The 24,872-nt window shown below is 47.6% G+C and overlaps 1 protein-coding gene across 1 annotated transcript in view; it reads right to left on the minus strand.

Moving 5' to 3' along the window:
* Positions 1 to 483: 483 nt before the first annotated feature.
* LOC105283642 (C-Maf-inducing protein) overlaps positions 484 to 24,872 on the minus strand; it is a 32,691-nt gene continuing 8,302 nt past the window's right edge. Inside the window, exons 2-9 of the mRNA XM_020033046.2 lie at positions 8,658 to 8,843; positions 7,250 to 7,678; positions 6,852 to 7,000; positions 6,677 to 6,763; positions 5,967 to 6,219; positions 4,676 to 4,933; positions 4,093 to 4,393; positions 484 to 3,922 (exon numbers count right to left, since the gene is read on the minus strand). Of these exons, the coding sequence (XP_019888605.1) occupies positions 3,798 to 3,922; positions 4,093 to 4,393; positions 4,676 to 4,933; positions 5,967 to 6,219; positions 6,677 to 6,763; positions 6,852 to 7,000; positions 7,250 to 7,678; positions 8,658 to 8,843 (1,788 nt within the window). The 3' untranslated portion in view covers positions 484 to 3,797. The remainder of the gene's footprint in view (positions 3,923 to 4,092; positions 4,394 to 4,675; positions 4,934 to 5,966; positions 6,220 to 6,676; positions 6,764 to 6,851; positions 7,001 to 7,249; positions 7,679 to 8,657; positions 8,844 to 24,872) is intronic.

Below are 24,872 nucleotides of genomic sequence, written 5' to 3' on the forward strand. Positions count from 1 at the left end.
AAAATAGTTCTCTGTGCTACAGAATGGATAACGGGCACAGAAAACTTTGAACTCATTTTTCACGCAAAAGCTTAAGAGTTGTGTCAAGTCATTGTGCAATTAATTAATTAATGAAAAAGTAGTACTACAATATATTAAACTAGGTGACGTGGAAAGGAGAACGTGATAATGAGAGAGGAACGGTATATGAGCAAGAAAATAGAGTATTGTAAAATTGTGCATTGTTGTCATGAAGAGAAAGGAGTGGCGAGATGATGGTAAGAGTGGACGATGAAAAGACAGTGCCCTAAAACCTGCAAAAGTGCTGGTGAAAGTGCAAAACCTTCACCAGCACTGCTTAATGGATACATATAATAATTAGAAATTTTTAGATGACAGAATTGTTTCAAGTTATTTTGTTATTATTTGAAGACAATCGTTTTGTTCTACATATAAATGCGAAAATGGATTTCAGGTTCAAATAAAAGAGCGCAAGATAATTTGTTTTTATTATTTTTATTATTATATATTTATTATGAATTCTTATAGAATGTTTAAACGATGTTTACCATTTGGTAACAAGTTTTACTTGGAAATGGTCGGATTTCGGTGAGCTCCATTTCCGCTGCCTATAGATACGCGAAAAAAGATCTTATGTCGCATTTTCTTTTATCGCGAATAGGATATAAAAGGTTCACATTATCACATACTATTTGCATGAAAAAATATTAACGAATTAATATCGGCATCAATCCGTACTTTACAAATACTGATAAATTTATAATATAATTATATAATAATTATAACTTTTGCCTCAATAAAGATGTTGTAATTATTTATTTATTTGTTTGCATATTTCATGAAAACACATATATATAAAAAAAAGTGGGAGCTGAGCGCGATCGCGTGATAAATGCAGAAAAGCGGTCAGCGAAGGAGATTCGGCAAGGAGCTCGGGAGAGAATCGCACAGTTCAATCTGACATCTAACATTTCGCCACACCGATTGTCAAACATCTGGCAACTGCGCCGAGCTATGCGAGATAATATTGGCTACAGACTCACTTATCGTAAGAACAGTTGCATTCCTCACCGTTACCGGAAGGAATAAAGCTGTAGCGAAGATTACCGACAATGCTGACATTCGAGTTTGACGCCGCAGGGGAAAGATAGCCGAGATAGCCGACCCTTAAACACTTTATTTGTACGAAAATGGTAAAGAAAGATATCAATAATTTAATGCTGAAACTCTCCGATCGTTTTCTCGTAACACGTCTAACAGCAGAGAGTATGTTTTATAGATTTCATCGCCGAGACGGCAAAACGGCTACGGTTACATGCGAGGGAATAATTTAAGGATAAAACTTAAAGAGCTAGAGCTTTTGGCGAGTCGCGAGAAGCCAAGAGCAAGGCGCAAGAATCGCAGATCTCACGGGGGATGAGAAACGGCGCGACGACGGAGGCCGCGTCGCATGGAATTAAACTCGAATTTTATTCGCTTCGCTCGGACGTCGCCGAAGAATTAATTCGCTAGATGAATGATTCTTATCGAAATTGACGTAAACAGTCTTCTTACAATGCTTGTTCCCATGCGGCTTTTACCAATTGCCCGAGACGAGATTGCGAAACCGCCGATCGCCATCGTCGCGGCACCGCGACGGTCGGAATCCTGGCCAACCCTTTGAGAAGAGGGTGTTGGGGCCTCTCCTCTCTCTCTCTTATCCGCGCTCGAAGCTCGAGATAAATCGACTAATCCCCTAAAAACGCGCTGTACGCGCTAGTACGAGAATTGGATCGTGCGAAACATACATGTGACGTTACGTGTATATATATAAATATGAATGGTTTCTTTTCCTTTTCTTTAGCTAGAATAAATTATTAAAATCTATATAGTAATTGAGGGAAGAAATCGAGGGAAGAGGTGAAGGAGACGATTCGTACATACCTACTTAACTATTTACACTAGGGAACGAGATGCACGAGGGAAACGCGACTCCGCGTCACCCGCGACTCGAAGTCTCTCGTCTTTCGCGGTGACAGAGCACGAATCCTCTCGCTCTCCTGCTTTCTTCCATTCTTTTTTTACTTTTTATTCTTTTTTAGAGTAAAATGCGCTCGCTGACGCGACGCGACGCGCGCGTTGTGGCAGTGGTCGCTCAGAACTCGCTGATTAAGGCAGTTGGGCACGCCTCGAACGGAAAGGAGTAAAGTCGGGGAGCATCCCTCGCGAGGACAACTCCGCGTGGATCAACTGGCGGCTGCAGCCCGGCAACACGCTGACACACGATTGGGAACAGTCTTTGTCTCGTGTCGAGGATCGCGAGGAAGATCGTCACGATCATCATGATCACCATCATCATGATCTTCGTCATCATGATCGCTGGTCATCGCTGGCAGGAATCTTGCAAGCAATCTCGACTGGATGGCGATCTATTAAATCCTCCAGCAGCTTCTGGTGCCTACCGAAGAGCTGAAGAGGTCAGTTCGCAGGCAGGAAAGGTTCCGGGACTGTTCGTTCGTCAGATGAGACTATTCGCCGGTGATAGCTTAGTTCGTCGACGTCGCGTTCCATCGATGGAGAATCTTTTCGTGGCGCGACGCGCCTACACGACTACCTACTTCATCAGCGCGAACGACGAACACGATGCCCGTGCTCGCTGGTGACGCGCGCGCGCGTTTGAGAAACGGAACGGCCGTATACGAGTAATCTTTAATCTCCATCAAAAAGTAACATCGTTGAAAAGTGACGTGCACGAGTATAAAAAAGATACGAAGACAATACGAGGATCGGATAAAACGATGAAGACGTTCTCTTAACGTTCCGCGCCGTAAAAACGGATAAAAACAACTCGCATACCTAAAGCTAGAAGTATATGGAGGAGGGATACGCCGAGGCTACTGGTCGAATTGCTCGTCGATTGCTCGAAGCCGAAACCGATCCTCGACTGCGTAAAACGCGAACGATCTTGGACGGCCGCGGATCGCTCTCACCGCTCAAATCGTCGAGGAAGGTGCGCGCGTTGCTTCATCGCGCAATATACCGCCCGTTCGCACGAAAATGTTCCCCTCGCCGTTTTTAAACGGCAACTTGTACAATTTGTTGTGCGTGAAAGGCGCGATGACGACTCCCTTCATCGCGCTTTGAATCCGCCAGGATCGGATTCGCGTTCTACGCAAGATTAAGATCGTTTCGATCTTTCATTCGAACGGACGCATATTCTCTCCAGGAAAACGTGTGAGTTACGATACTGGAATGTCCTTAAAGAGCACGGTCTCCCATCAGCGACGTCGTGGAAGAGATGCGTCTAAATTAATGTTCCTCGTGGGAGCATCATCGGGCCTCGCCCATTGACTCGAACTTTTGGAAGAATATGTTCGACGCAAATGATACCTAGCGGAAACGGAAGATGCGTCGATGGATGCATGAAGCGCCCAGCACTGTTGAATCCACCGCGCGTACTTATGGCCCTCTGGAAAGAACGATCTTTCGATTAGGATCGATTAAATCGGAAGAAGTACAAGCAACACATCGAAGACAAAGAGTTCTTCCGCTTATCCTGTCCAGCGCGGAGACTTGGTTCGTCCTGTTAGAAAGTTCCGTCGGAGGAAAACGAACCAATTTATCGCACACGAAGCCCGAACTTCATTCGATCGAACTGATTGCACTGGAAATACGATTGATAACGTCACTCTGTATCTCAGCGGTATCATTTCTGAATTTTCCTTCAAGCGATCAAGCATAGCTTAGCGTGGTTTCTTTGCTTTCACGTCACGATGATCACTCTCGCTGACGGGTGAAGTGCTGGACGTGACCTCGGGTCACCAGGCCTCCGTGTATCGAACGTCGAACTCCTGCAGAGCCGGCAGTCGCTTCTTCAGAGACTCGAACGTCTGGGCCGACAGCTTCGTGCTGTTTAGATTCAGTTTCCTTAGGCTGGTTAATGCTGCGACAAGTTAGTAGATCATAGTTAATACAAAAGAATGAAGTCTTCCACTGCAGCTCTGTAATATTTTTGTTTCTATATAATAAATTTGTTCCAATATAAAATTAATTTTATCTTCTCTTCACTTGGAAAAATAAGTCGTTGTCGTTGCTTCGAAATAAGATACTCACAGGCCAACGTGGAGATGCCTTTGTCAGACACGGGCGTCTCGCAGAGGTTCAATACCTGCAGCTTCTGCAGGTGCTCGCTGATCATCTGTAGGCCGGTGTCGCCGAATTGCGTAGCCCACAAGTTCAGATATCTTAGCGCCGGCAGCTTTATCAGCTGTTCCGCGCACGCGGACGTCACCGAGGTGAAGGCCAGGCTGAGGCACTCAAGATTACCGAGCGCACGGCCGCCAAGCAGAAGAGCGACATCAGCGTCGGTCGCTCGCACTGGTAACGTCAATTTCCGGGGCCCACCCTTCTGTTGCTGCATCAAAATCCGAATTAACTAGATTAGAATCCTATGGCGACAATATTTATTTAGCGGATAAAACATCGTGTTATACGTCGCAATTGTATTTTGACATAATAGTATTCTCAGACTACAGACTTCTCTCGCGCGAAGTGAGGCGCATGCTTTATCCAATTTGTGGATTCCTCGACCTCTTGAATTCGCTTTATCGATGCTCTCGCACAAAGGGCGAGATATAATACAAAGCGGTCAATTTTCCACGCCGTCTCCCCGCGAGAGAATTTCGAACTCGCTTACCAGCTCCTGTAGATTCTTCTGCCGCTGGCAGAGAGCAGTGTAACGCTCCTTTCCGGACTCCGTGGACTCGAGTGCGTTCACTATCTGCAGCCTTGCCTCCTCGTTCGGCAGTAAACACCACTCGAGCATCAGGCAGAGCGCCTCCTGCGCCGCGTCGCAGCCCCGCACCGCCAGCAGTATGCAATCATTGCCCACTTGCTTCAGCAAGGACGCGATGAATTTCTTTCGCCGGTAGCAACACGCCAGCAAAGTTGTGAGCTGTTGAAAAAGGAAGTCGGGAAAGTTGGAAACGTCTCAGCATTCTGTATGCCGCGCAAATGGTCTTCTCGAGAACGTCCATTGTGAACGACAGAACTTTTCACACTTTCACATCTCTCTAAACTCAAATAAATTCTGAAACTGTAGTGACAGACGAGACAATGCGCGATCTGCTCGATTAAAACTGCCCGATGGGATCGGGCGTTTATTAAAATTACTCGTTTGACTCGGCGAATAGTTATTGTCCAGCTGTGATTGAGTGCAGAATTTATTCGACAGGGAGATCATCGCGACGAACGGGAACGCTTCCGGCTCCATTCACTTTCCCGCAATCACCCCAACAGACCTCATTAATTCCGCGTGGTTGTGATGATTCAGTCCCGCGATTATATTCGTGATTGGAATGGATGCTGTCAATATGAGTTCATTGAAGCCGCGCGCGTGTCGCCTGGAAAGAGCGACTCATGAATATTCAGATGGACCAACCGATCGAACCGCGCGAGAATGATCGTCGTTCCGCGCTCGCCTGGTTCGCGATTGTCCCCGCACAACAAATCTTATGCCGGAATTATCATTCAGCGACCAGAAGGGCGCGATTCCAGGCGTCTGGCTCGCAAGATTGCGGGCGCTGAATGCATCGCTGATCTTTTCACATGCAGATAAATTCGCTGGCGTGGTGGCTTTTCTTCTTCATTTGCCTTACTAAATACACGTAAATACCACTTGCAGTATGCGTGACGCAAAAAGTAAAACGCGAGACGACTCGTAAAAACTTCAAATCTTCAAAACGCATGAATGTCGCGTTTATTTATATTTATACACTGGGTTTTTCGCGTCTTGCAGTCTCATTAAAGATTTATGACGTCAAGGGAGGAAAAAGATTTTAAATAAGAGAATTAAAATATTTATATCTTGAAGCACTTTGGTCTCTGCCTGCCTCTCTCGCCCCGCGCGATTAAATATTACATAGGATTAATAAAAGATATGTGAGAACTGACGCGATTTCGGCAAAAAGGAGTAAATGGAATCTCACCATCTCGCCGAAGAGTTCCCCGCGATCAGGGCAAGCTGGGCTGGACGGCGCGACGATGTGGATCCAACCTGAACGCGGTTCTCTGACGGGCAACAGCACGCGGTGCACTATGCACCTTGGATCTTTCGCCAATCGTTGCATCACGCATAGCAACACGGATTCCTGCACCTCTTTCAGAATCAGAGCCTTCTCGGGGAACGGGACCGGCTGCAGGAGCGCTCCGAGACCTGGACGCCAGTCGGCGTATTCCGATCTGAAAACGGAAAATTCACTCAACTTATTCATTAGATAAAAAAGATGGCCCGGTAAGGGTAAAGCACTAGTCTAGCAACCTAGTCAACCTGGGACAGGGACATATTGAATTATCTGTACTCTTTCTGTCAAAAATTCAGACTCCTTAGACTCACTCAGCCAAAAAAATGAGTACCTGATTTTCACCGGCCAGAGAAATAAATCTGACAATCGGAGTACAGTGCTGACTACAACATTGTCTCTCCTGTGTAAGATCGCGAATCAAGTTCCTTACCTATCCCCAGAATCTCTCGTGAGCTATATAGTGGGAACTTATTTATTTATTTATTTTTATTCATTCATTTCATTCTTAACGCGTGAGTTAAATTTAGAATAACGAATAAATTATGATAATGAAATTAATGCGAAATAAACTTGATAATCAGCTCTGACGTTTCGTCAGTGAGCGCAACACTCACGCGATATCCAAGACGAGCAAGTAGCACTGCAATGGCGGCAGCGACGACGACTTGTCCTCGTTGGACGCGTGACTCGATACCTCGAACCTGCAAAGATCAGAACGCAGCGTCGCTGAAAGTTTCATGCCTAAGTAGTCCGCGAGTTCATCGAGTCAATTCTCTGGACCGAACTTACCTGTGGAATATGGCCGCGACGCAGATGGACACCAGATTCGGGAGTACCCGCGGATGCGGACAATCGCTGCCGGGCCCGTGAACCGACGAGATGTAGTCCCTGATCGCCTGCTCGCCGTCATTGTTCTCGTACAGTGCAGCCACGAAGACCTGAAACAGTGAAACACGATGCAACGTCATTTAAAGACCAGTTACGTCAAAGATCTGCATCAACTAATATTAGACCGGTTCAAGAGATTCGCTTCACTCATCGAATAACTATAAACACCGCGTACGAAAATACGATGGCGATGTATGCGCCATCGTATTTTCACGTCTATCCCGAGTTCGTTTATAATTAAGAACCAAAAGCGGAAACGTAAATGGCAGACACGTGCATCGGACGCGTCGGACGCCCACCTGCAGCAGCTTCCTCATGTCCGGCGACTTGCCAAAGTCAACGGTGTGCTTGAGGCACCTCGTGATCGCCGGGCTGAGCATGGGGACCAGCTGCGATCGCGGATGCTGCTGCGTCAGACGAGCGAGGGCCCGGGCGAGCGCGGCCGGCGGCGCCGCTTTCTCCAGGAGTGGAGCCACCACGGACAGCACCGCCTCGGCCCAGCTCCTGCGATCGCACACCACCACCTCCTCGGTCTTCGCATCCGCTCCGTCCACTTCCGCGCTGGGCTCGTCCAGCAATTTAGCGACCGCCTCTAGAGGAGCACCCGCCACCCTTTCATCTTGCAGCGGCGTCCACAGGGCGAAGTCCACCATGGTGCGCAGCTCGCGCAGGATCACCTCCTCCCGCGTGCTCATGGACACCAGATGTTGGTACTTGAAGATGCTCTTCTGCGGACAAACGAATCAGCTCTGGATGACGACAAGGGCGATTTTTTGTTCGACTTGCGTCTCATTCGCGAGCTTATCATTAAGAGCCCGAAGGCTTGATGGTACGAGCAGGGGATCTCATTCTTCTTTGACGAGGTCGACCTCGCAGAAGTCATCGACACCCGGCCGTCAATGCACGATGTTTTCATCGGCGTTATAAATGCCCCGAACAATAAAATTCAATCAATCGTTACGGCGACGACGCGGCGCGATTTAGCCGCTGCAGCCGCCGGCAGAGAGGCTGCCGATTAATTTCCAGGCCGGATATTATACCGCTCGCGGCGCGGCCGCCATAAAATACCGACGTATCCGGAGATTTGATCCGGCCGAGAACGACCGAGAATGTTCGTCTCTCTCGAGCGTCCGTTATCACTTCCTCCTGCTTCAGCCCCGTATTGTCGGGCGTAAATAGCATGCTGTGTTTGCTCGCGCTCGCTGCCGATCTCCACGTCAGCTCTGACGAATGGCCGATATTAAAAAAAATATTTGGCATTGACGTTATTTGGCAGCGTTCGCGCGAATCACGTCGGCTACCCCGCAATCTCGGAAAACGTTTCTCCAAACGCGCGCAAACACAGCGTGCTATCCAAACGCGCGCTTGAAATATCATAAATATATAATAAAAAATGAGAGATGCGAGCGAGCTTTATCGTTTTTCGTTGAGTTTATCAGCGCGGAAAACGTCAGAGCGTGAGGCGCGATGATGCAAAGCGCCGGAGCTAAAATGGACTTTAGTGATTCGTATGACGCCTTGTATTCATATAAGTACGATTTGTCTCATAAATCTCACCTCTTCGGTAATCCTGTTACTGGAATTAATTAAATGTGATTAATGGTGTGACACGAACCACACCAAGCGATTAGAATGCGCGCAGCTAACGTTGCTTAACGTTAGGTAACGTTTATATACAGCGTAATGATAATGACTTGTTTAACGTACCTTCCATAATATCGAGTGATACCACTGGTCCCTCGTATAGGCATTGCTGGCTTGCAGAAGGAGTGAGCCGTCCGGTAGAACGATACTGAGGCAATTCTTGTACGCAGGATCCCATCTAGCGACGACGTACTTGCGAACCTCGGACATACTGCTGTACGGAACAGGTTGCTGAAGGAAACCCGTCAGCTGAAAGAAAAATACATTAATCAGACTGGATAGCGCGAGAGATACTTTCCGAGTTTGCAATAAAAATGTTCACAACTCAATTGATTCTTTTAACTGACATGATTGGATTAAGATCGTTTACGAGCTGCGGCCATTAGAAGGCACTTTATCAGCCAAACGATGATAAAATCGCGCGTGCGTTATACGTTGCGTAAAATCTCTCTAATTCGTAGAGATAACTCAATTTCCACGAAATACAGGCAGGAGCAGCTAATGAAACGTCGATGCACTGTTAATAAGCCAACAATAGCAATAATTAACTACGCGCTGCAATCGCACAAAGCGCGGTTCAGGTGGCGATGTCGCTTATTGTGTAATTAAGCTGCTGGGTAAAAATAATAAAATAGCATCGCAATTTTACGAGTGAGCGGTAATTGTTATTCCGTATTTATCACCTTGATAAAATAAGGCGTCATTTCACGGACAGCTAAAAAGTCCGCTGTAATAATGATATTCCGTTTCCAAAGGTATGATCTCATGACATCTCTAACCAGCTCGTAAATCGACCGGGAATACTTCGCATTTCATTGCGGAAAATACGCTCTTCTCGAGAGAGGAATCTATTGCTTGCATCTTGGTCATCAATCATTTTCCACGTCATGCCACTTGTAATCGCGAGTTGCCCGTGCCGTTTGACGTATAAAAGACATAGCTACATCATCGTTGATTATATAAAATTATCTACGTTTCGCGGATGATAAGAACGTTTATACGTAATACCAGTACTAAATCGAAAATCACCGCGTCGACAATCATGCGGAAAAATGCTAAGACAAGCTTCTTTGTAGCATTCTCGCGGTTAATAGAGTCGAGTTGGCATACATCGACAGGAGTTTATCAATCAAAATGCAAAATTTTGATTATAATTATTTATTATAATTATAATTTTCGAGAAAAATTTTTTTTATTTGCTACAATTCGGACAAGGCGATACTGATGCGAAAAACATATCGAAGCTGGACGGCGGTCAATCTTGATCGATGGAATCCAATCCAGAATTGTGTAATTACACTTTTATCATTACTTTACAAATAAAACAAATCTATCGCATAATTTAACGCCAATAATAGGAGGGTTCGAGCCAATAATAGGAGAGTTTGATTCAATTAACGTAGACCTTCGCCGCAACCGGTCTGTAAATGACGCAATCATGCTTGTCACAGCACGAAGCGTATGAATGTACATACAAAGCCGGAAGACGAATCTGACGATGGTAACAAAAAACCGCCGACTTGACGAAGGAGCGAAAGATACGCGTGCAAGGGAGGAAGGGTAGTGGAAGAAAAAGGAACGTTGAGTCGAGAGAGAAGTTGCATAATGCAACCTGATGAGGACAATGCGCCCTGGTTCGCGCATCACTCGCCGAGGTGTCTCGAGTTCTAAGAGACTGCACGGAGGATGACGAACCCCGGAGTGCGCGTCTATGTGAATGCACCGAGGGAGGTAAGGGGGTTGCACGTGTGGTCCTGTGTCCGTGTGTACACGTAATATCGGCGACCAATACGGAGACGCGAGGGAGAGCACCTGCGTGTGGAATAGTGAGTGACGTCAGCACGGGGTGCCGTTGAATCTAGGCCGAGGGTTGAACGACTGTTGGAGCAGGCACGGCCGAATCTAGGACATCGCATCCCCCTCGCTAAAGGCGGCCAAAAGCGACGCTACGTGCACGCGGGAGGGGTGCCGATCGCGACGGAATCCGCGCGGTATCTGCGCGCGGACTATCTCTCATCTCGCCCAATCAACCCCGTTGTGTCGTCGCATTTTAATTCCTAACATCCCCGGCGACCGACTGGAGAATGATCGGGGAAAGGGAGGCGCACGTGAGGCGGAAGAAAGGTGGTCGTTCGCTGAGAAGCAGCGCGATCCTTCCCTCGCGCACCGATACGTGAGACATCGCAAAATATTGCAGACAAATGTTTTAAAACATGGAAGAAAAAAAATCTTGCGACGGGAGATCGCAGATCTCGTGTACATTTAAGGCGCACGATGAAAAAATAAGTTCACTCGCCAATCCGTTTGGCGAGAGTCCAAAATGTAATTCGGATCGTTACGTATTTATTACGGCTGAATAATTAAATTCGCAGTGATCGAGCGAAAGAAACAGAACTCGTGCGCATGAGAGCGAGCCAGCGAGTTCCGCAAACGAGGTTTCCATTTCGTCTGCAGGCGGTATTTATCGAGACTTTACGCACAGACCGGCGATTAAATAAATTTCGTTGTTTACGGAGAAGATGACATTTGCGCGATACGCTAAAAAACGGCCGAGCGCTGCGAGCGTTTGCGAGCGTTACAAAGGGCGCACGACGCGAATAATATGCGACTTTTTTGCCGTGTCTTCCGATTCAAGGCCATCTTTTGTAAATGACTTCACGCTCTTTTTATGCATTTGTGCCACGAAGACTGGCATACATATGCATGCGCCATGCATATTCATGCGTGACGTAAACGATAACGAAACGACTCCGCCCATTACTTAACTGAAAGTAGCTGAATTCCGTAATAACTTAATATTCACGACCAGGCGTTATTCGTAACATTAATCTTCCCCTGGCTCGCATGTAAATCGATATCTCGTGCATAGCCGTGCGCACTTTCTTGCGCGCGTACGTGCTTCTATAATTGAAGCAGATGGATAACGTTATCGCGCAATGCGCAAGCCATCATCGAAGGGTGTCGAAAGCCGTCACGATAATGCGTAAAAACACGAGTGAGTGAATGACACGCGTGCGGTCCGCTGTTGTAATTCTATTTTCGCTGCACTATCGGCGCGTCACACATATCGCACATACGAGACGGCCACAAACGGCGATACGTGTGAACCCGATTCCGCAGCTCAGCACAACACCTGTCAATCGTCTCAAATGCTCTTGCCTCTCGCGACTAATTTGTCATCGAGCTCTTCCAAACCGAACTGATCCTCCCCTGCCCCATTGGTAGCTCCAGAAATCTACAATTTCCCCTTTGCGCCTCGATTTGGCACATGATGCGCGATCGATGCAATTGTCGCTCGATCGAGACGCGCGTACTCATTATCGCGCGATACCGGAACAGTGACGTTGCGGAATAATTCGCGACTGCATTTAAAACGCGATTGTCTAAACACTGGCGAGGCATCGTTCGTCACAAGATACACGATTCATTATTCGCGATTCGGGACTCCACGGGACACGACGCTTTTCCGTACGTGTCGCGATTGCAACTGCGAGGAATTAATGAGCGACGTCGTATCAAACGATCGCGTGTCGCGTCCACGTGCAAAAAACAAAAAAAGAAAAAGGGAGAAAAAGGCAGGCGGACACGAGGTACCGCCGGTACTCTTTGTCGGCTTTACGTATCCTGCCGTTCATGAATAGCATTACAATATCTTAAGCGCGTCGCGCGTGCAAACGGCGCCCGCAGCAGAACGTTCAACTCTCATCCCCCGTGTTGGAAAATGAGATGCCGGAATCCAGAGAAGCACCGTGGGAAATGCGAAAAGCGGAATCGCGACGAGAAGCATGACATTCTTTGAAAGTCCAATGACAGTAGGAATCTTGTAAAAATCTTGAAGAACTCTACTTATGCGATTATTATTTAGATATTATTTATTCCAAACATTATCTCGAAACATTTTTATTATTATGATTTTTATTCTTTCCAGATCGTAAAGCAGTCAATTTGCAAGAAATCAGAATAAACTGCATCCGCCCGTTGACGACGGGGGTTGCAGCCCGCGTATACTCTCTCAGAATATCCGTTCTGTAATGCTTCTCCGCGCAATACATTTTTGTGTGGGGAGGTTCTCGATTCCGATCAATAAGAGTCCAATTATAAAGGAAGCTGCAGATGTCTGCACGTGCCGTAAAATCGCACGTGGCCAATTTGTTGCGTAATACACACGAGCGAGGTACTCGATATCGGGTCACCTCGCTATCGCTCCTTGTCACCTATCAATTATAAAATGTTATGCAATGTTATGCAAACGTCGAACAAATGTCCACACCATAAAAAGTAAAACAAACGCCGAAACGAAGCTGAGAATAATTTTTTGATAAGCAAAATTGCAACTTAAGTTACGTTCCTGATGAACAAAGCGATGCGATTATCTCACTTCCACTACTATCTGCAATGAGATATCATAAAATGAAATTTCTAAAAATATTGTTTCCTTTTGTGTTTAATTACACAAGAGAAGAAGATTATGTTTCTTTATATTAATAGGGAGTGAATCCCAAAAATTCTATTTTTCCGCTTTGATGCCGATGAAAGTAATCGAAAGCAGAAGAATGATTAATCGATATTTTCATTCGTCGATTATTTTTGATGTTCACGATCGAGGTCGTTGATCCGAGTCAGCGCCTTTAATTTCGTGTTGAATGCGCGTGGGTCTCGCGTTTGACAAACAACTCATTTATAGCACGAAAGCAAACGATGCACCACTCGCCTCGGTATCGTGGCAAATTTATTGATTCACGTATTTACCGATCCTCCCTTGTCCTTTCAGAATCTCTGGGCGCACGTGACTACGTGCGTACATTGGTTCGATACGCATCCTATCTTTAACGAAGTCACGAGCGCGACGTGGATGCAAACGGGACCGTTTTAACGTCTTCGGCTATTTTATGGGACTTGCCTTGTATAAATGTACCAAATATTCTCGCGTTTCTAAAATTAGATATGACTTTTCCGTGCTATAAAAAGCGATTTGTGAAAATAGTCTCAGCATCCATCCGTGGAATTCAGAATTTGAAGTTAGCAGTGGCATTTAATGGACAACTTTTCTCGTCAACGTTTCATATTTGATTTGCGAGACGTGACAGAAAGAAAGAAAGAATCCGTTCGCAAATCGCTTTCTTCAACATTGCTGGGAAAATCGGTGAAATCGCCGCGGCGGGAACGCGAACCAGCCGTAATACATCGGCGCGGATCTAAAAATAATCCGCGCCCGTAAAAGCATCGTCGTCGACCCAATCACACTGACGAAAACAATGCGAGATAAACGAGACGCTGCGAAATGAATCGATTGTTGGCGAGCGATAGCAGATTGCGATTCGAAATATCTCCGGGAGATTGGTAACACACGAACAGTTTTTCCCAAACGGAATGATGTGTGTGTACGGCGAATATCGCGAGATTTTTACGAGATGAAAATTGTATATTCATCGCAAGCACGATATATAGCCAGGCGTTCATTCAATCGCGTGTGAAACGTGATACATACTCTTACATCCGCGATATGAAATACTTGCGACAAGAAAACTCTCAAAAATGTGTAAAAGAAATATGTCGGCCAATTAATTTCATCGGTAATCGAAATTCTTGTCGCAAGATAAACGTATCGAGGAGTACGAACGATGTCGCGAAGGCCACGCAGACTAAACGTAAAATTCAAGTTGCCACGGCGTATCGCGCACAGGTCATAGACATACCTTCGACATGAGTCAATCGGGCAATTTGATTCTTATCAAAGTGGTGCCAGGTGTTTTTGGAACGAGTTCAATCGTGGCACCGCGACGCGACCGCGACGTGCGTCCGCAGCGTTTTCGACGGAATTTCTTCCAATTCGAGAGAAGAGGGAGGGAAAAAAAGAGACAGAGAGAGAAGATTTCTTATTTAAAGATAATATACAAAAAATTCCAAGCCTCAAGAAAGTTATCTGAAATTCAAGAAAAGATATCTTTCCACTTACTAATTAATCAATATGTACACACTTGTATCCTCTATTTGACGAAGCATCTGCGTCGTCTGCTGAGAACAGACACTTGCGGAAACTCGTGGAAAACATTTACACGAGGAAGAAAGATCCGCCAGGTATTCTCGGCCAGCAATTTCGTTAAATCTACGTGGCGTGACATGCGGCGGTCAGCAGGTAGATAGCCAGTTATATCAACGCTGAAACACGCTGATCGCTCGAACGGTGACATCCTCGATTCTACGTAAAAGCCACAAGTGCGAGCCATTGCGCCTATTGGCAGCCGGAGGGCTTAGCCGCACCGGTGACATTTTACTTCCCCGATTCACCGTCAAAATACGGATTCCCGGATTTCCGGCATTGCAGCATCCAGCGTCGCGAATAAAAGCGCAGCAAAAGCGAGCTACGCGCACTATCCGTTTCTATCAGTGGAAATGGACTAAACGCGACGGACATACGCGACGATCCGGCCTGCCGTGAGAATTCGATACGTGTTCAGGATTAACCCCTTAACAGGATTAAACCGAAGGATAAAGTCTCTTGTATCCGGTGTACGCGGATACGTGCGCGCATACACGCGGCCTCCACGAATATTCTCGATTCATTCCGGAGCGTGTGGTGCAGTTACTCTCTAGCTTGCAACCCTTGTGAATGGAAACTGAAACGACGCCGTGACGAGAATCCCGCCGTCGCTGACGGAATTTGATTGACATTTCGCTCGCTGCCGTCGGCGCGAATTATTCATCGACTTATTCAGCGCCGGCGGTGAATCTCGTCTTCCTTCTCGGCTACAAGATTTCGTTCGCTCACCGGAAATCCCAATGAAAGAAAATCCATTCAACCTGACGTACTTCCGCGCGGGAAACGCTAAATTGCGCTGGCGATAGATCGAGCATTTTCCTCGATCATCATGCTCATTGACAAGTAATTGTGCAACGCGATCGCCGCTGTCAATCAACGTCAGACTAGCGATTGATTTATTTTAATTCAAAGCGATGCGATCGAACCGGCTCGTAATCGACAAACTGTATTAATTAACTCGCAACAACGAGAGTCGCGTCAAACGCCGACATTTGTCAAGCTTTTTGTGTAAATTTTCATGACAAATCTCCGAGTGACGCTCGTTCCACTTTGCAATCTGCATAGTGTTAGATAACAGATCAAGTTTTTTCATTAACCTTTGTCGTACATGCGTATATCGCTTGACACACTCGGCAGAGCTGCCTTAGCGCAACAAACGCACCCCGTAGGAGCGGTAATCGAAATTCGAAACGCAAAGTCAATTACGTGCACATCAGTCTGATGTATCGCTCTAAACATGCGACTTACGGTACACGTACTACATAAACTTGCCGCCCGAATGAACGAAGATTCGTCGCGCGCGTTCAACCGGAGAAACACAATCTCGTGCCACGCGGAATTACGTCTTAACGGCTTCTGAGGGTTGAGGAAGACGTAAAGGGGCTTTACGATCACGCTCGTGATATCGTCGACCGAAATTTTTCAGCGCGCTCCATTTCTCCGCTCCGAGTCGCGCCAAATGTTTGTGCTCGGCTGCCAAAACGCGCCGCGTTGGACGTGACGCCAGGCACTTTACGAGCGCTTTCGTGCGCCGGCAAACACGGGAAACGAGCTTATATTTTTACGGCTGCTTTACGGTCGTAAAGGCTAGAAACGCTGAGCGTCTCGAAGTGATTGTTTTACGCGCTCCGTCCATGGACACGGCCGGGTACGGCTGCGGATTTCCACGCGAGCGCGCGTGTTCCAGCGCGTTAAAAATCGCGGAATAGCAAATTCGCGAGGATCGATCGTCGCGGAAAGTTCGCGTACGTGATGGAAAACGAGTCACGAGTCACGAGGCTCTCTCGTGTACGTCACTCTCTGGAAAATATTCGAGGCGTAAGAGATATACGTCTTACGTAATAGCGTACAATTATAAATTCGCGGCGATTTTAACGGCACAATAACTCGCAGCTTCAGCGAAAAGAAAAAAACAGATGAAAAAGCAGGAAAAATGGGAAATTATGCGATACGGAGTTGTGTTTAGTTGGACCAACCGGGCCTCGGAATGGCGGTCTCTCCCATGGAATATGCCAAATATCCCATGGGATAACTTCGAAAGCTCCAACCTGCCCCTTTTTCAGTCTCGGAGTTTAACGAGTTTCAGAACTGTGCTCCTGGAATTCATGCGTTTCCTCGGTGAATAGCGATGAAGGCTCTCTTCGCTCTCCTCGCCGCGGATGAGAGGGATGAGTCCTCGAGTGCTCCTGGGCACCAGTGCATTCGTGCACTCTGTTATTCATTTTACCACTAATTGTCTAATAATCGCGTGATCCGCGCCCGCGTTCCTCGTTGTTCCGCATCACTTTGCGGTGCTTGAAAGCTCTTCGGAGCCCCTGCGTTTTACCCGCAATCAACTAAGCACTCTCTCTTTGGGATCATCTTTAAAAAGCCATCAAAATGCTTCAACGTGAAAAATCATTGGTCCCGTCTATGATACACTTCCGCTGCAGGCTCTAAGCTCTAAGCTACTTTGCGCGCTCATCTCGCTTCGCGGATTTCGCAGCTCGCTGCCTCGGCGCGGACATGTGCGTGGCATCTAATTATAGGATGTTCCGTTGCGTGTGCGCGGCATAATCATTTCCGACGCGTCGCCGCTCTTTGTCCACGTCTCGTGCGCTCGCCTCGCGCGCTTTGTTCGTGATTTCGAGCAAAAGAAGAAGCTCTCTCGTACGCCGCACCGGCTGAAAGGCGCGCAATCAAGATGTTCCGAGAACCCGGTACTCCGCTCTCCCTCGCGCTCTCTTTCTCTCTTTCCTTCTTTCTTGGCTTGGAAATTCCCCGTTTCCATCAACGACAGTTCTGGCGTGCCGTTCATACCTCGGAGTGACTCGTATCCTAACAATTCTATCGTTCGCGACTGCGGGGAGATTTCAGCAACGAACATCCTCCGGGTCGATTGCCTCGCAGCGCGTATTTGTGCCACGATGGCTTCCCTTTCTCTTGAGTCTCTCTTGTTCGTTTTCTCCAACATGATCTCCTTCCACGTACCGCTTTTCTCCGATCTCTTTCTCCGTTTCTCTTATTTCCCATGATTACTTTTCTCATTGTCGAAGATTCTTTTTCTAAGTTATTCGATTACGAGCTCGGTCCAGAGAGAAAGTCCTGCAAGAGTTGAACTCGCCCAAAAGTTTCCGCTGCATCGTTGTTGCCGCAGGAGACGTTGAAAATTAACTATATTTTATTAAAAATAAATAAATCCCCCTCGCTCTCTCACGATTGCGGAGTTTCCTCTCGCGTCATCGCATCCGCACGTATTTTTCAAACGGAGACCAAAGTCGCCGATTAATTGGAATTCCTCGAGGCTGCCTTCGCACGTGACTCCTGCGACGACTTCCATCGTTCTCCCTGCGTCTTTCCGCAGTGGCGTCTTCGCGCAGGAGACTCCTTCTGCCGAGGGATTCTCGCCGACGGCGTTTGACGACGTTCGCGAAGGCCACGAAAAACGAGTCGACCGGTATTTTACACCGGCGTTAGCGCGTGCGAGGAGCGAAGCGGCCGCTGTTCAGCACGTAGCCCAGGGTCAGCTTTGACGTCAGTGGAGCACACGCTCTCTTACACACGCACGCACGCTCGTTCATTCGTTCGCTCGCTCGTTCGTTCGCTTGCTCGCGCGGTTGCTCGCACGCTCGCATGCTCGCGCGATCACACGCGCGTACGGCCGCGCGTTCGAGCCCGACCCGCTTGTACGGCTTCATGCTCGCGATAACGTTATCACGCATGCAGGATGTCCTTAAACCACCTTCCTCCTCGTCGCGAACTCTCGCAGCCTGTTCAGCTAATCTCTAACAGCAGGCTTGGATGGAGTTTCACATTGATATTTCATTGCAAAATACATACAAATACACGCGGGAATTGCCGTGACATTATCTCGACCGCTTCTGCTGAGAAGAACCGTCCTTCGGTCAAACAAGTGATTTTTGCGATTTCGAATTACGCGTGACGATTTCGAAATCACGTCTACATCAGCGAGAGAGTTACCAATGTCATCAAGTTTGTCATGAGATTTGTCTGATTGTCGGCCTTCTTCCGTCGTGCCACGAGATAGACGAACGTCCTCGGTCTCGGGAACGAGATTTCGCACTTCGCCATGATTGACGTATCGGCGATTGTGCGAGGAGGTCAAAGGCGAACTCGCCTCGACGGGAATTTCGGAGACTCGCGTCATCGCGTGCCTCGTGCGTGAACAAGAAATACGTCGCGCGACGCATTACCGCGCGGTTTTCACAATCCGCGCCGCGCGACGTGATTTCCGTGCGGGATTCTGACATTTGGAGCAACGATGTCATAACGCCCGCTCTTTCCTCACTCGTCCTCACCTTCCACAGAAATGTTTAACTGCAAAACAAATCTTTGACATTTATGATCATTCCGTACTTTTTATCCTTCATTTCTTGAGGAAATTTTACGAATTCACGCGAATCCTCTTGCGACACGTGTGTTCCTGTTGATCAGTCGCTGCACGAAAGCGAGCGCGTAATTAACATGCATATTCGTATATTCGATCAAACCGAGATTTAGCCGTCTTACATGCGACGCGACATCGAGAGAAGAAGCGTGACTCCTTATCGTATCTTCATGTACGATTAATATTCATGGCGATATTATAATATGTTCACGTAGCGCAAAAACAGGAAACAGATGAAATAATCACTTGCGAACATTGTAAGCATGCACAACATTTTCTTCGTCGCGCGACGACAAAACACTCGACGGAGTTGGCCGATTGTTCGGAATCCTCATCAAGGAACGAGGAAACGTCTAATTGTGAGACGTCGTTCCTTGCGATCATCGCGTCTTCCTCGAGTGTCCAGAAGAACTCTCGCGACGCTCTCGAAGCAAGGGAAACGTCCACCTTTTTTTGCTCCGGCTCCGATGTCGCATCTCGCGACGACGCGCATGATTTACAGTGCCGCTAATTCGCCTAAGTTTTATTTAATGAAGACCCGGTAAATAGCAGATGTTAACGCGTTTACGTCATTAGTTCTTTCCTTGCGGCTTCGCGCAAACAGGAAATCCACGATCCCAAACTGCTCGCGCAAACAACGATCGTAAATCTCGAGGTGCTGCTCGAGAGCTGTACCGGTGCTGTGACCGGCACGCGTGCGCGGAATCGCGACGACCCGCGATTGTCCGCGAAATTACTTAATTACACGATATAAATACGGCGAAATAAATTCGATCAATTACGGGCCGATTACGCGACGCGTGTAATGGCCGTGCCACGGCTAATGAATTCATTTATGAATATCGAATGACATATCGGTAGATCTCTCGGTTTGTCGCGCCGCGCAGCCACGCCAATGCCACTTAATAACGCGTAAACGAGCAGAAAGCTGAAATAACTGCGTGTTAATAACAACGTTGATTTACGGGCGAGCAAACACGCGAACGCGTGAGCAGCCGCGGGTTTTTTGTCTTTCATCTTTTTTTCTCTTCCCTCTTTTTTTTGTTATCCTCGTCACCTCTTGTTAAAAAATGTCACGATCTATGCGAGCGCCGGGCATCGACGAACGCGCGTACGTCCATCGCGTTTATTTACCACGGCTCCGCAGCAAATACGCTAATCAACGTCATCGAGAGGCCGATGTCGCAAACGTACAAACGCATGCCGGAATTTTTCGCTTTTGTCGGCGCGAGAAGAGGAAACGCAACTGCAAAGTCTCGTTTCTGATCCTCGAGCCGCCTCGTTCGCACCGAACCGCGCCGCGTCTGGCGTTGCGGCCTATGTAGACAGGCCTTAACGAAACGATAACGCGACGCGCTTCGCGCGTCACCTTGACCATTTTTAAATGCCGATTCAAGCTTTCGGCCGATTACAGTAATTGCTGTTTTATTTCTGGAACGAAACCCGCTGATATTATCATCGCCACAACGTTACACAATGCGGCAGATAGCACCGCCTTCTGCAAACGCAAGTTTCTGGCCGCGTTTGAAATATTCTCGCGTGAGCCTCGTGTGTTCGCCGACACCACGCTGCGCGTATTCCATGTGGAAGCTTCGGAATCGTAATCCGTCATTTGTGCCGAGAAGAGATACGCGCAAAGCGAAGGAAGCTTGACACGCTAAATCACATCCGCGCGCGGAATCGTATTGCGTTCCCGATTTATCGCGCTATTTATAAGTGCAACGGGATAATCGATCGTAAATAACGCCACGAGAGAAGTAAGACTCGAATTCGGGTGATTTCGTTCCGCGCTAAATGCGGACCATGCGGGAACACCGTTAGCTGCGGCACTCGTAAATAATTTATAGCCATTTCCAATTCATGTCCCGTCGATCTTAATCTACTTAGCGTGCCATGCCGCTCTGACCCCGGTCCTTCATATTACACCGGCGGAACTCGAAATAATCCGCCGGCTAAATCCAACCGTCTGATCCTGATCCGTCCGTTCATTGAATTACACCATCAAGCCTTCAAGTGATCTTCAGGCTAAACTGAATAAAGTCCGTCCGATCAATCAGAATTCACGATGGAGTGGATGCAATCCTACGTAGGACGAAACTCTAAAGTGACTGACTTGCATAATCCGAGGACCGCGTAAGATGAATATTTTCTGTACGTGACCATTCTTGAAAATTACATCAGCATTGTCGATTTGTACATTTGCATTATACATCATTTTAGAAAATAAATACGCGCCCTATAATTTTACTCATTGTATCACACCATCGGTCCATTGATATCTCGGACGCGAAACTCGAACGTCGTGACTGCAAATCGATACCGATCCAACGTAAGTGCAGTACCAGGAAACTCAATTCCACCAGCAGTTGCCGGACACACGAGGAGAAAGAACTGACCGTAACGCGACCTCGCCTCATCGTTCATCGAATTCCATTGACGTGAGGGTGGTGTTACACGTGCGACATTCAGCGGAAAGGAAAATCATCGCCGGTCGGTCTGCCACGCGCGGCTGTCGGAGCGCGCGTTTCCTCCTGGCGAAACCATTCGATTTCCGCTTCACTCGCGCGGCAAAGGCACACATTACTCGTGCGAGTGAGCGACTTTTTCGCACCGCGCGAAATACCGCGAGAAACGCGAAAATTATCCGTATAAATAACAACGAGCATGCTCAACGTGCGTATTCCTACGTACTTACGTTCTTCCGCGGCCGCAATCGAAATTGTGTTAAGTGCACTTCGCGTTCATCAGCATACGACGAAGATGACGACGATGACGGCGGCGGCGGCAGCGGCGATGGCGAGCCTGCCATTAGCAGTATTTGCGTCGCGAGAAATACTTCACTTGCGTCACGTAATAATCTAATGGCATCGCGTGTTACCCAAGACGGGCTCTTCCTGCCCATCCTCAGTTTATGCTTCGGTAATAAATGGGGCGCGTAAATGCCAAAAGCCGCGCGCGCCGCGGCGCTGAAAGAGCCTCTCGCAACCCCGTTTACGGCCTCGGCTGGTATCCTCGACTTAATCCGACGATCCGGCGCGATTCGATTGCAATGCGGCGATGAATTTCTCGCACGCCACGATACTATTTATTCGAATCGATAATCCGCAAAGTGCACGTCCAACACGCGTCCCGCACGCACCCGATAAACACACACCCACCTGTCTCGCGAGTTACTCCTCGCCTCTTTTCCACATCCCTCGTGAGAGACCACTCTGAGATTAATCAACTGGATAATTTTCCGAGCATTATCACGAGCAAGTGCGGCGACGATCTTCGTGTCTGAATGCGTACTCTGACGCACAGATTCACGTGTACAAATTCAGATTCATAGTCTCACAAAGTCACTCCTCCTTGCTCCGCCTTATCGTTTCTCGTTCATCCGGACGGATGAATCGTAATTGTCAAAGCACGCATTCCGGGGTGAATCATCAGATCACACTCAGATGCGCCAGGCTCGTTTCTGCTTTCTCGAGTTGTCTTCCTGGATATCGCAACGCGTTCCAATTGTGCCGTACAATTTGCGAACTCAGGTGCGTCAGAGCCTCACGTGGGCACAGACGCGAGTGCGTCATGAAAAAGTAATTTCGTGTAACTATTCCAACGTGAATTCGTCATTACGTGTATACGCGCACAAAAAGGATAACGGAAGTCGAGCGGTGAAATACGTGGCAAAATACGGTGACGTCCAACGGCAGAATTTTCCGACCAACTCGCGGTGTTTGCATTAACATCGCTGCGCGCGCGTCTAATTTCACCGCATTGTTTATTCCGCCGATGAGGATTCTGCCACAACGTGTAGAATTTCCAATTTTCCAACGTGACGCGGGACACGTACATACATACATACGTATATGCACGTGCGTACGTACGTTTAAACTGAGTGCCGTTTATCATCACACTCTGCATTATTGATACAGTTGTCGTTTCGCACGTTTCGAAAATCCAAAACAGTTTCGCAAATTTGCGCAAACGCATCTTTCTAGGAAGCGACAGGTTTTATCAGATCCCGGTATTCTGCTCGTCGACTGATCACGATAGCGATTAACGAATGATTCGCTACTCGTGATGAATAGTGGTTGACGATCAAGCGATCGGCTCCGCGCCGCGTATTTCTTACACGCTTTATCCCTGCGTCCCGCAACGTGGCCAAATCAGCGTGCTTATGCTGGGTGCCATTTTCCGAAGAAGATCCCTGCATCCCTCCGTGAGGGTCGCGAGGTCGCATCGCGGGGGAGTGCACGCTACAACTCGCGATTTCGTCCGATAAGCCGAGTTCCGCGCGGAATTTACGAGTCGAGTCCGGCACACGGCCGGTGGACACGATAAAAAGTCGTCGCCGGTTATTACGGCGATCCTCCGCGCGGAGCAAACGCGACGCGGTCGTTAAAAGTCACGATGATAATTTCCTCCCCGTGAGCGATAACTCGGCAGGAGAATAATTGCGTCAGCGAGCGGTTACGAGCGTCCTTCGCGGCAGCCCTCGTCGTGTCGCCCGCGTGTCGCAGGTAATTCTCGAGCGGCGCATTATTCCTCCGATGATCGTACGACGGTGCATTTATCTGTCATAAATAAAACGGCAGTCTATCGGTATTAGAACGGTATGACTAATCCCTCGTAATTCCGAGTCGATCCGATAAAGTGGCACTCTCTCGCCTTATCGCGTGTTTCCCCGCCCGAAATCGAGCGGAGTTACTCCGCAAATTGAAATTCATCTCGACGTTGCCAGCATAACATTTTCTTCTATTTCGGAATGCGGAAGATTGAAGTGAGCGCGTTGCATCGGTATAATCTACCGTCGCGGAATTTTACCGAGAAACGTCGCATCCCGTCGCAAAATACGCTAATTGGAACGACGATTACTGGAACTGACCGAGTCGTCGAGTTAGTGAATTGAAGTAATGAGTGAAATGAAGTGTACAAGGGCGCGAAGTCATGTTTGCATTACCCGATACGATAACGGTATCATTAATATAGACCTCGTGAGTTCTCCGTAATGCAAAAAGTCGGATAAAACGCGAGCCCGATAATAAATCATAAAAGAAGAATAAAATTAGATTTAAAAAAAACAAAAAGAAATAGAAAACGGAGATGCGTGTATGTTTACGTCGCGTGCACTCGCCGTGCGATGTGTTCCTTTCGCACAGGAAATCGCGGGACAAAAGTGAGATATTTCACGCCAAATTATGGGACGCGCGGTCGACCTAAATAGCGGTCGCGCCCCTAAAAATATATTTCCCGTCATATGGTTTATCGTTGAACGTCCGGTTTAACGAACGTTTTGTTGCCGAGCAAAAGCCGCATTAGTACAGAAATATCGTGCACACGCGCGCACGTACGCGACGCGTACCCGCGCATAGATTATACCGTGAAATTCCGTCCCATCTCCATGGCGGATGCGGATGCGGTATATAATAAACCGCGTCATTGTCTTTATATGAAATATCGCGGAATTAAATTTATCGAATCGCGACGCCACACCCCGTCCGGCGCGCGAAACGCGCTATATAATAATATGTGATATGCATTTAAATAAGAATAATATTCAACGCAACAGCGCACACAATTCTCTGCGGCGTTTTTCAATTACCCCCATTTGGCGGGGCAGTGAAATAAAATTTCCGTTATATTATACATTTCGGCGCACAAGTGCAATCTTCATTATATTCATCGGCTGAAACGAAAGCTGTTCCATTGGGCGGCTTTGAACGTGCATATGCATTCGTATACGTGCGCATATAAAAATGCAAATAGGGACAAATAAAAGAAGCTTGGAAAATTTTCGAGATAAATGAAAGAGACGAGCAACAAACTATGCAAAAGACATACAAAGCAATAAAAACTAAAATATAGA

This window comes from Ooceraea biroi, chromosome 4 (assembly GCF_003672135.1).
Source record: "Ooceraea biroi isolate clonal line C1 chromosome 4, Obir_v5.4, whole genome shotgun sequence".
Taxonomy (NCBI): domain Eukaryota; kingdom Metazoa; phylum Arthropoda; class Insecta; order Hymenoptera; family Formicidae; genus Ooceraea; species Ooceraea biroi.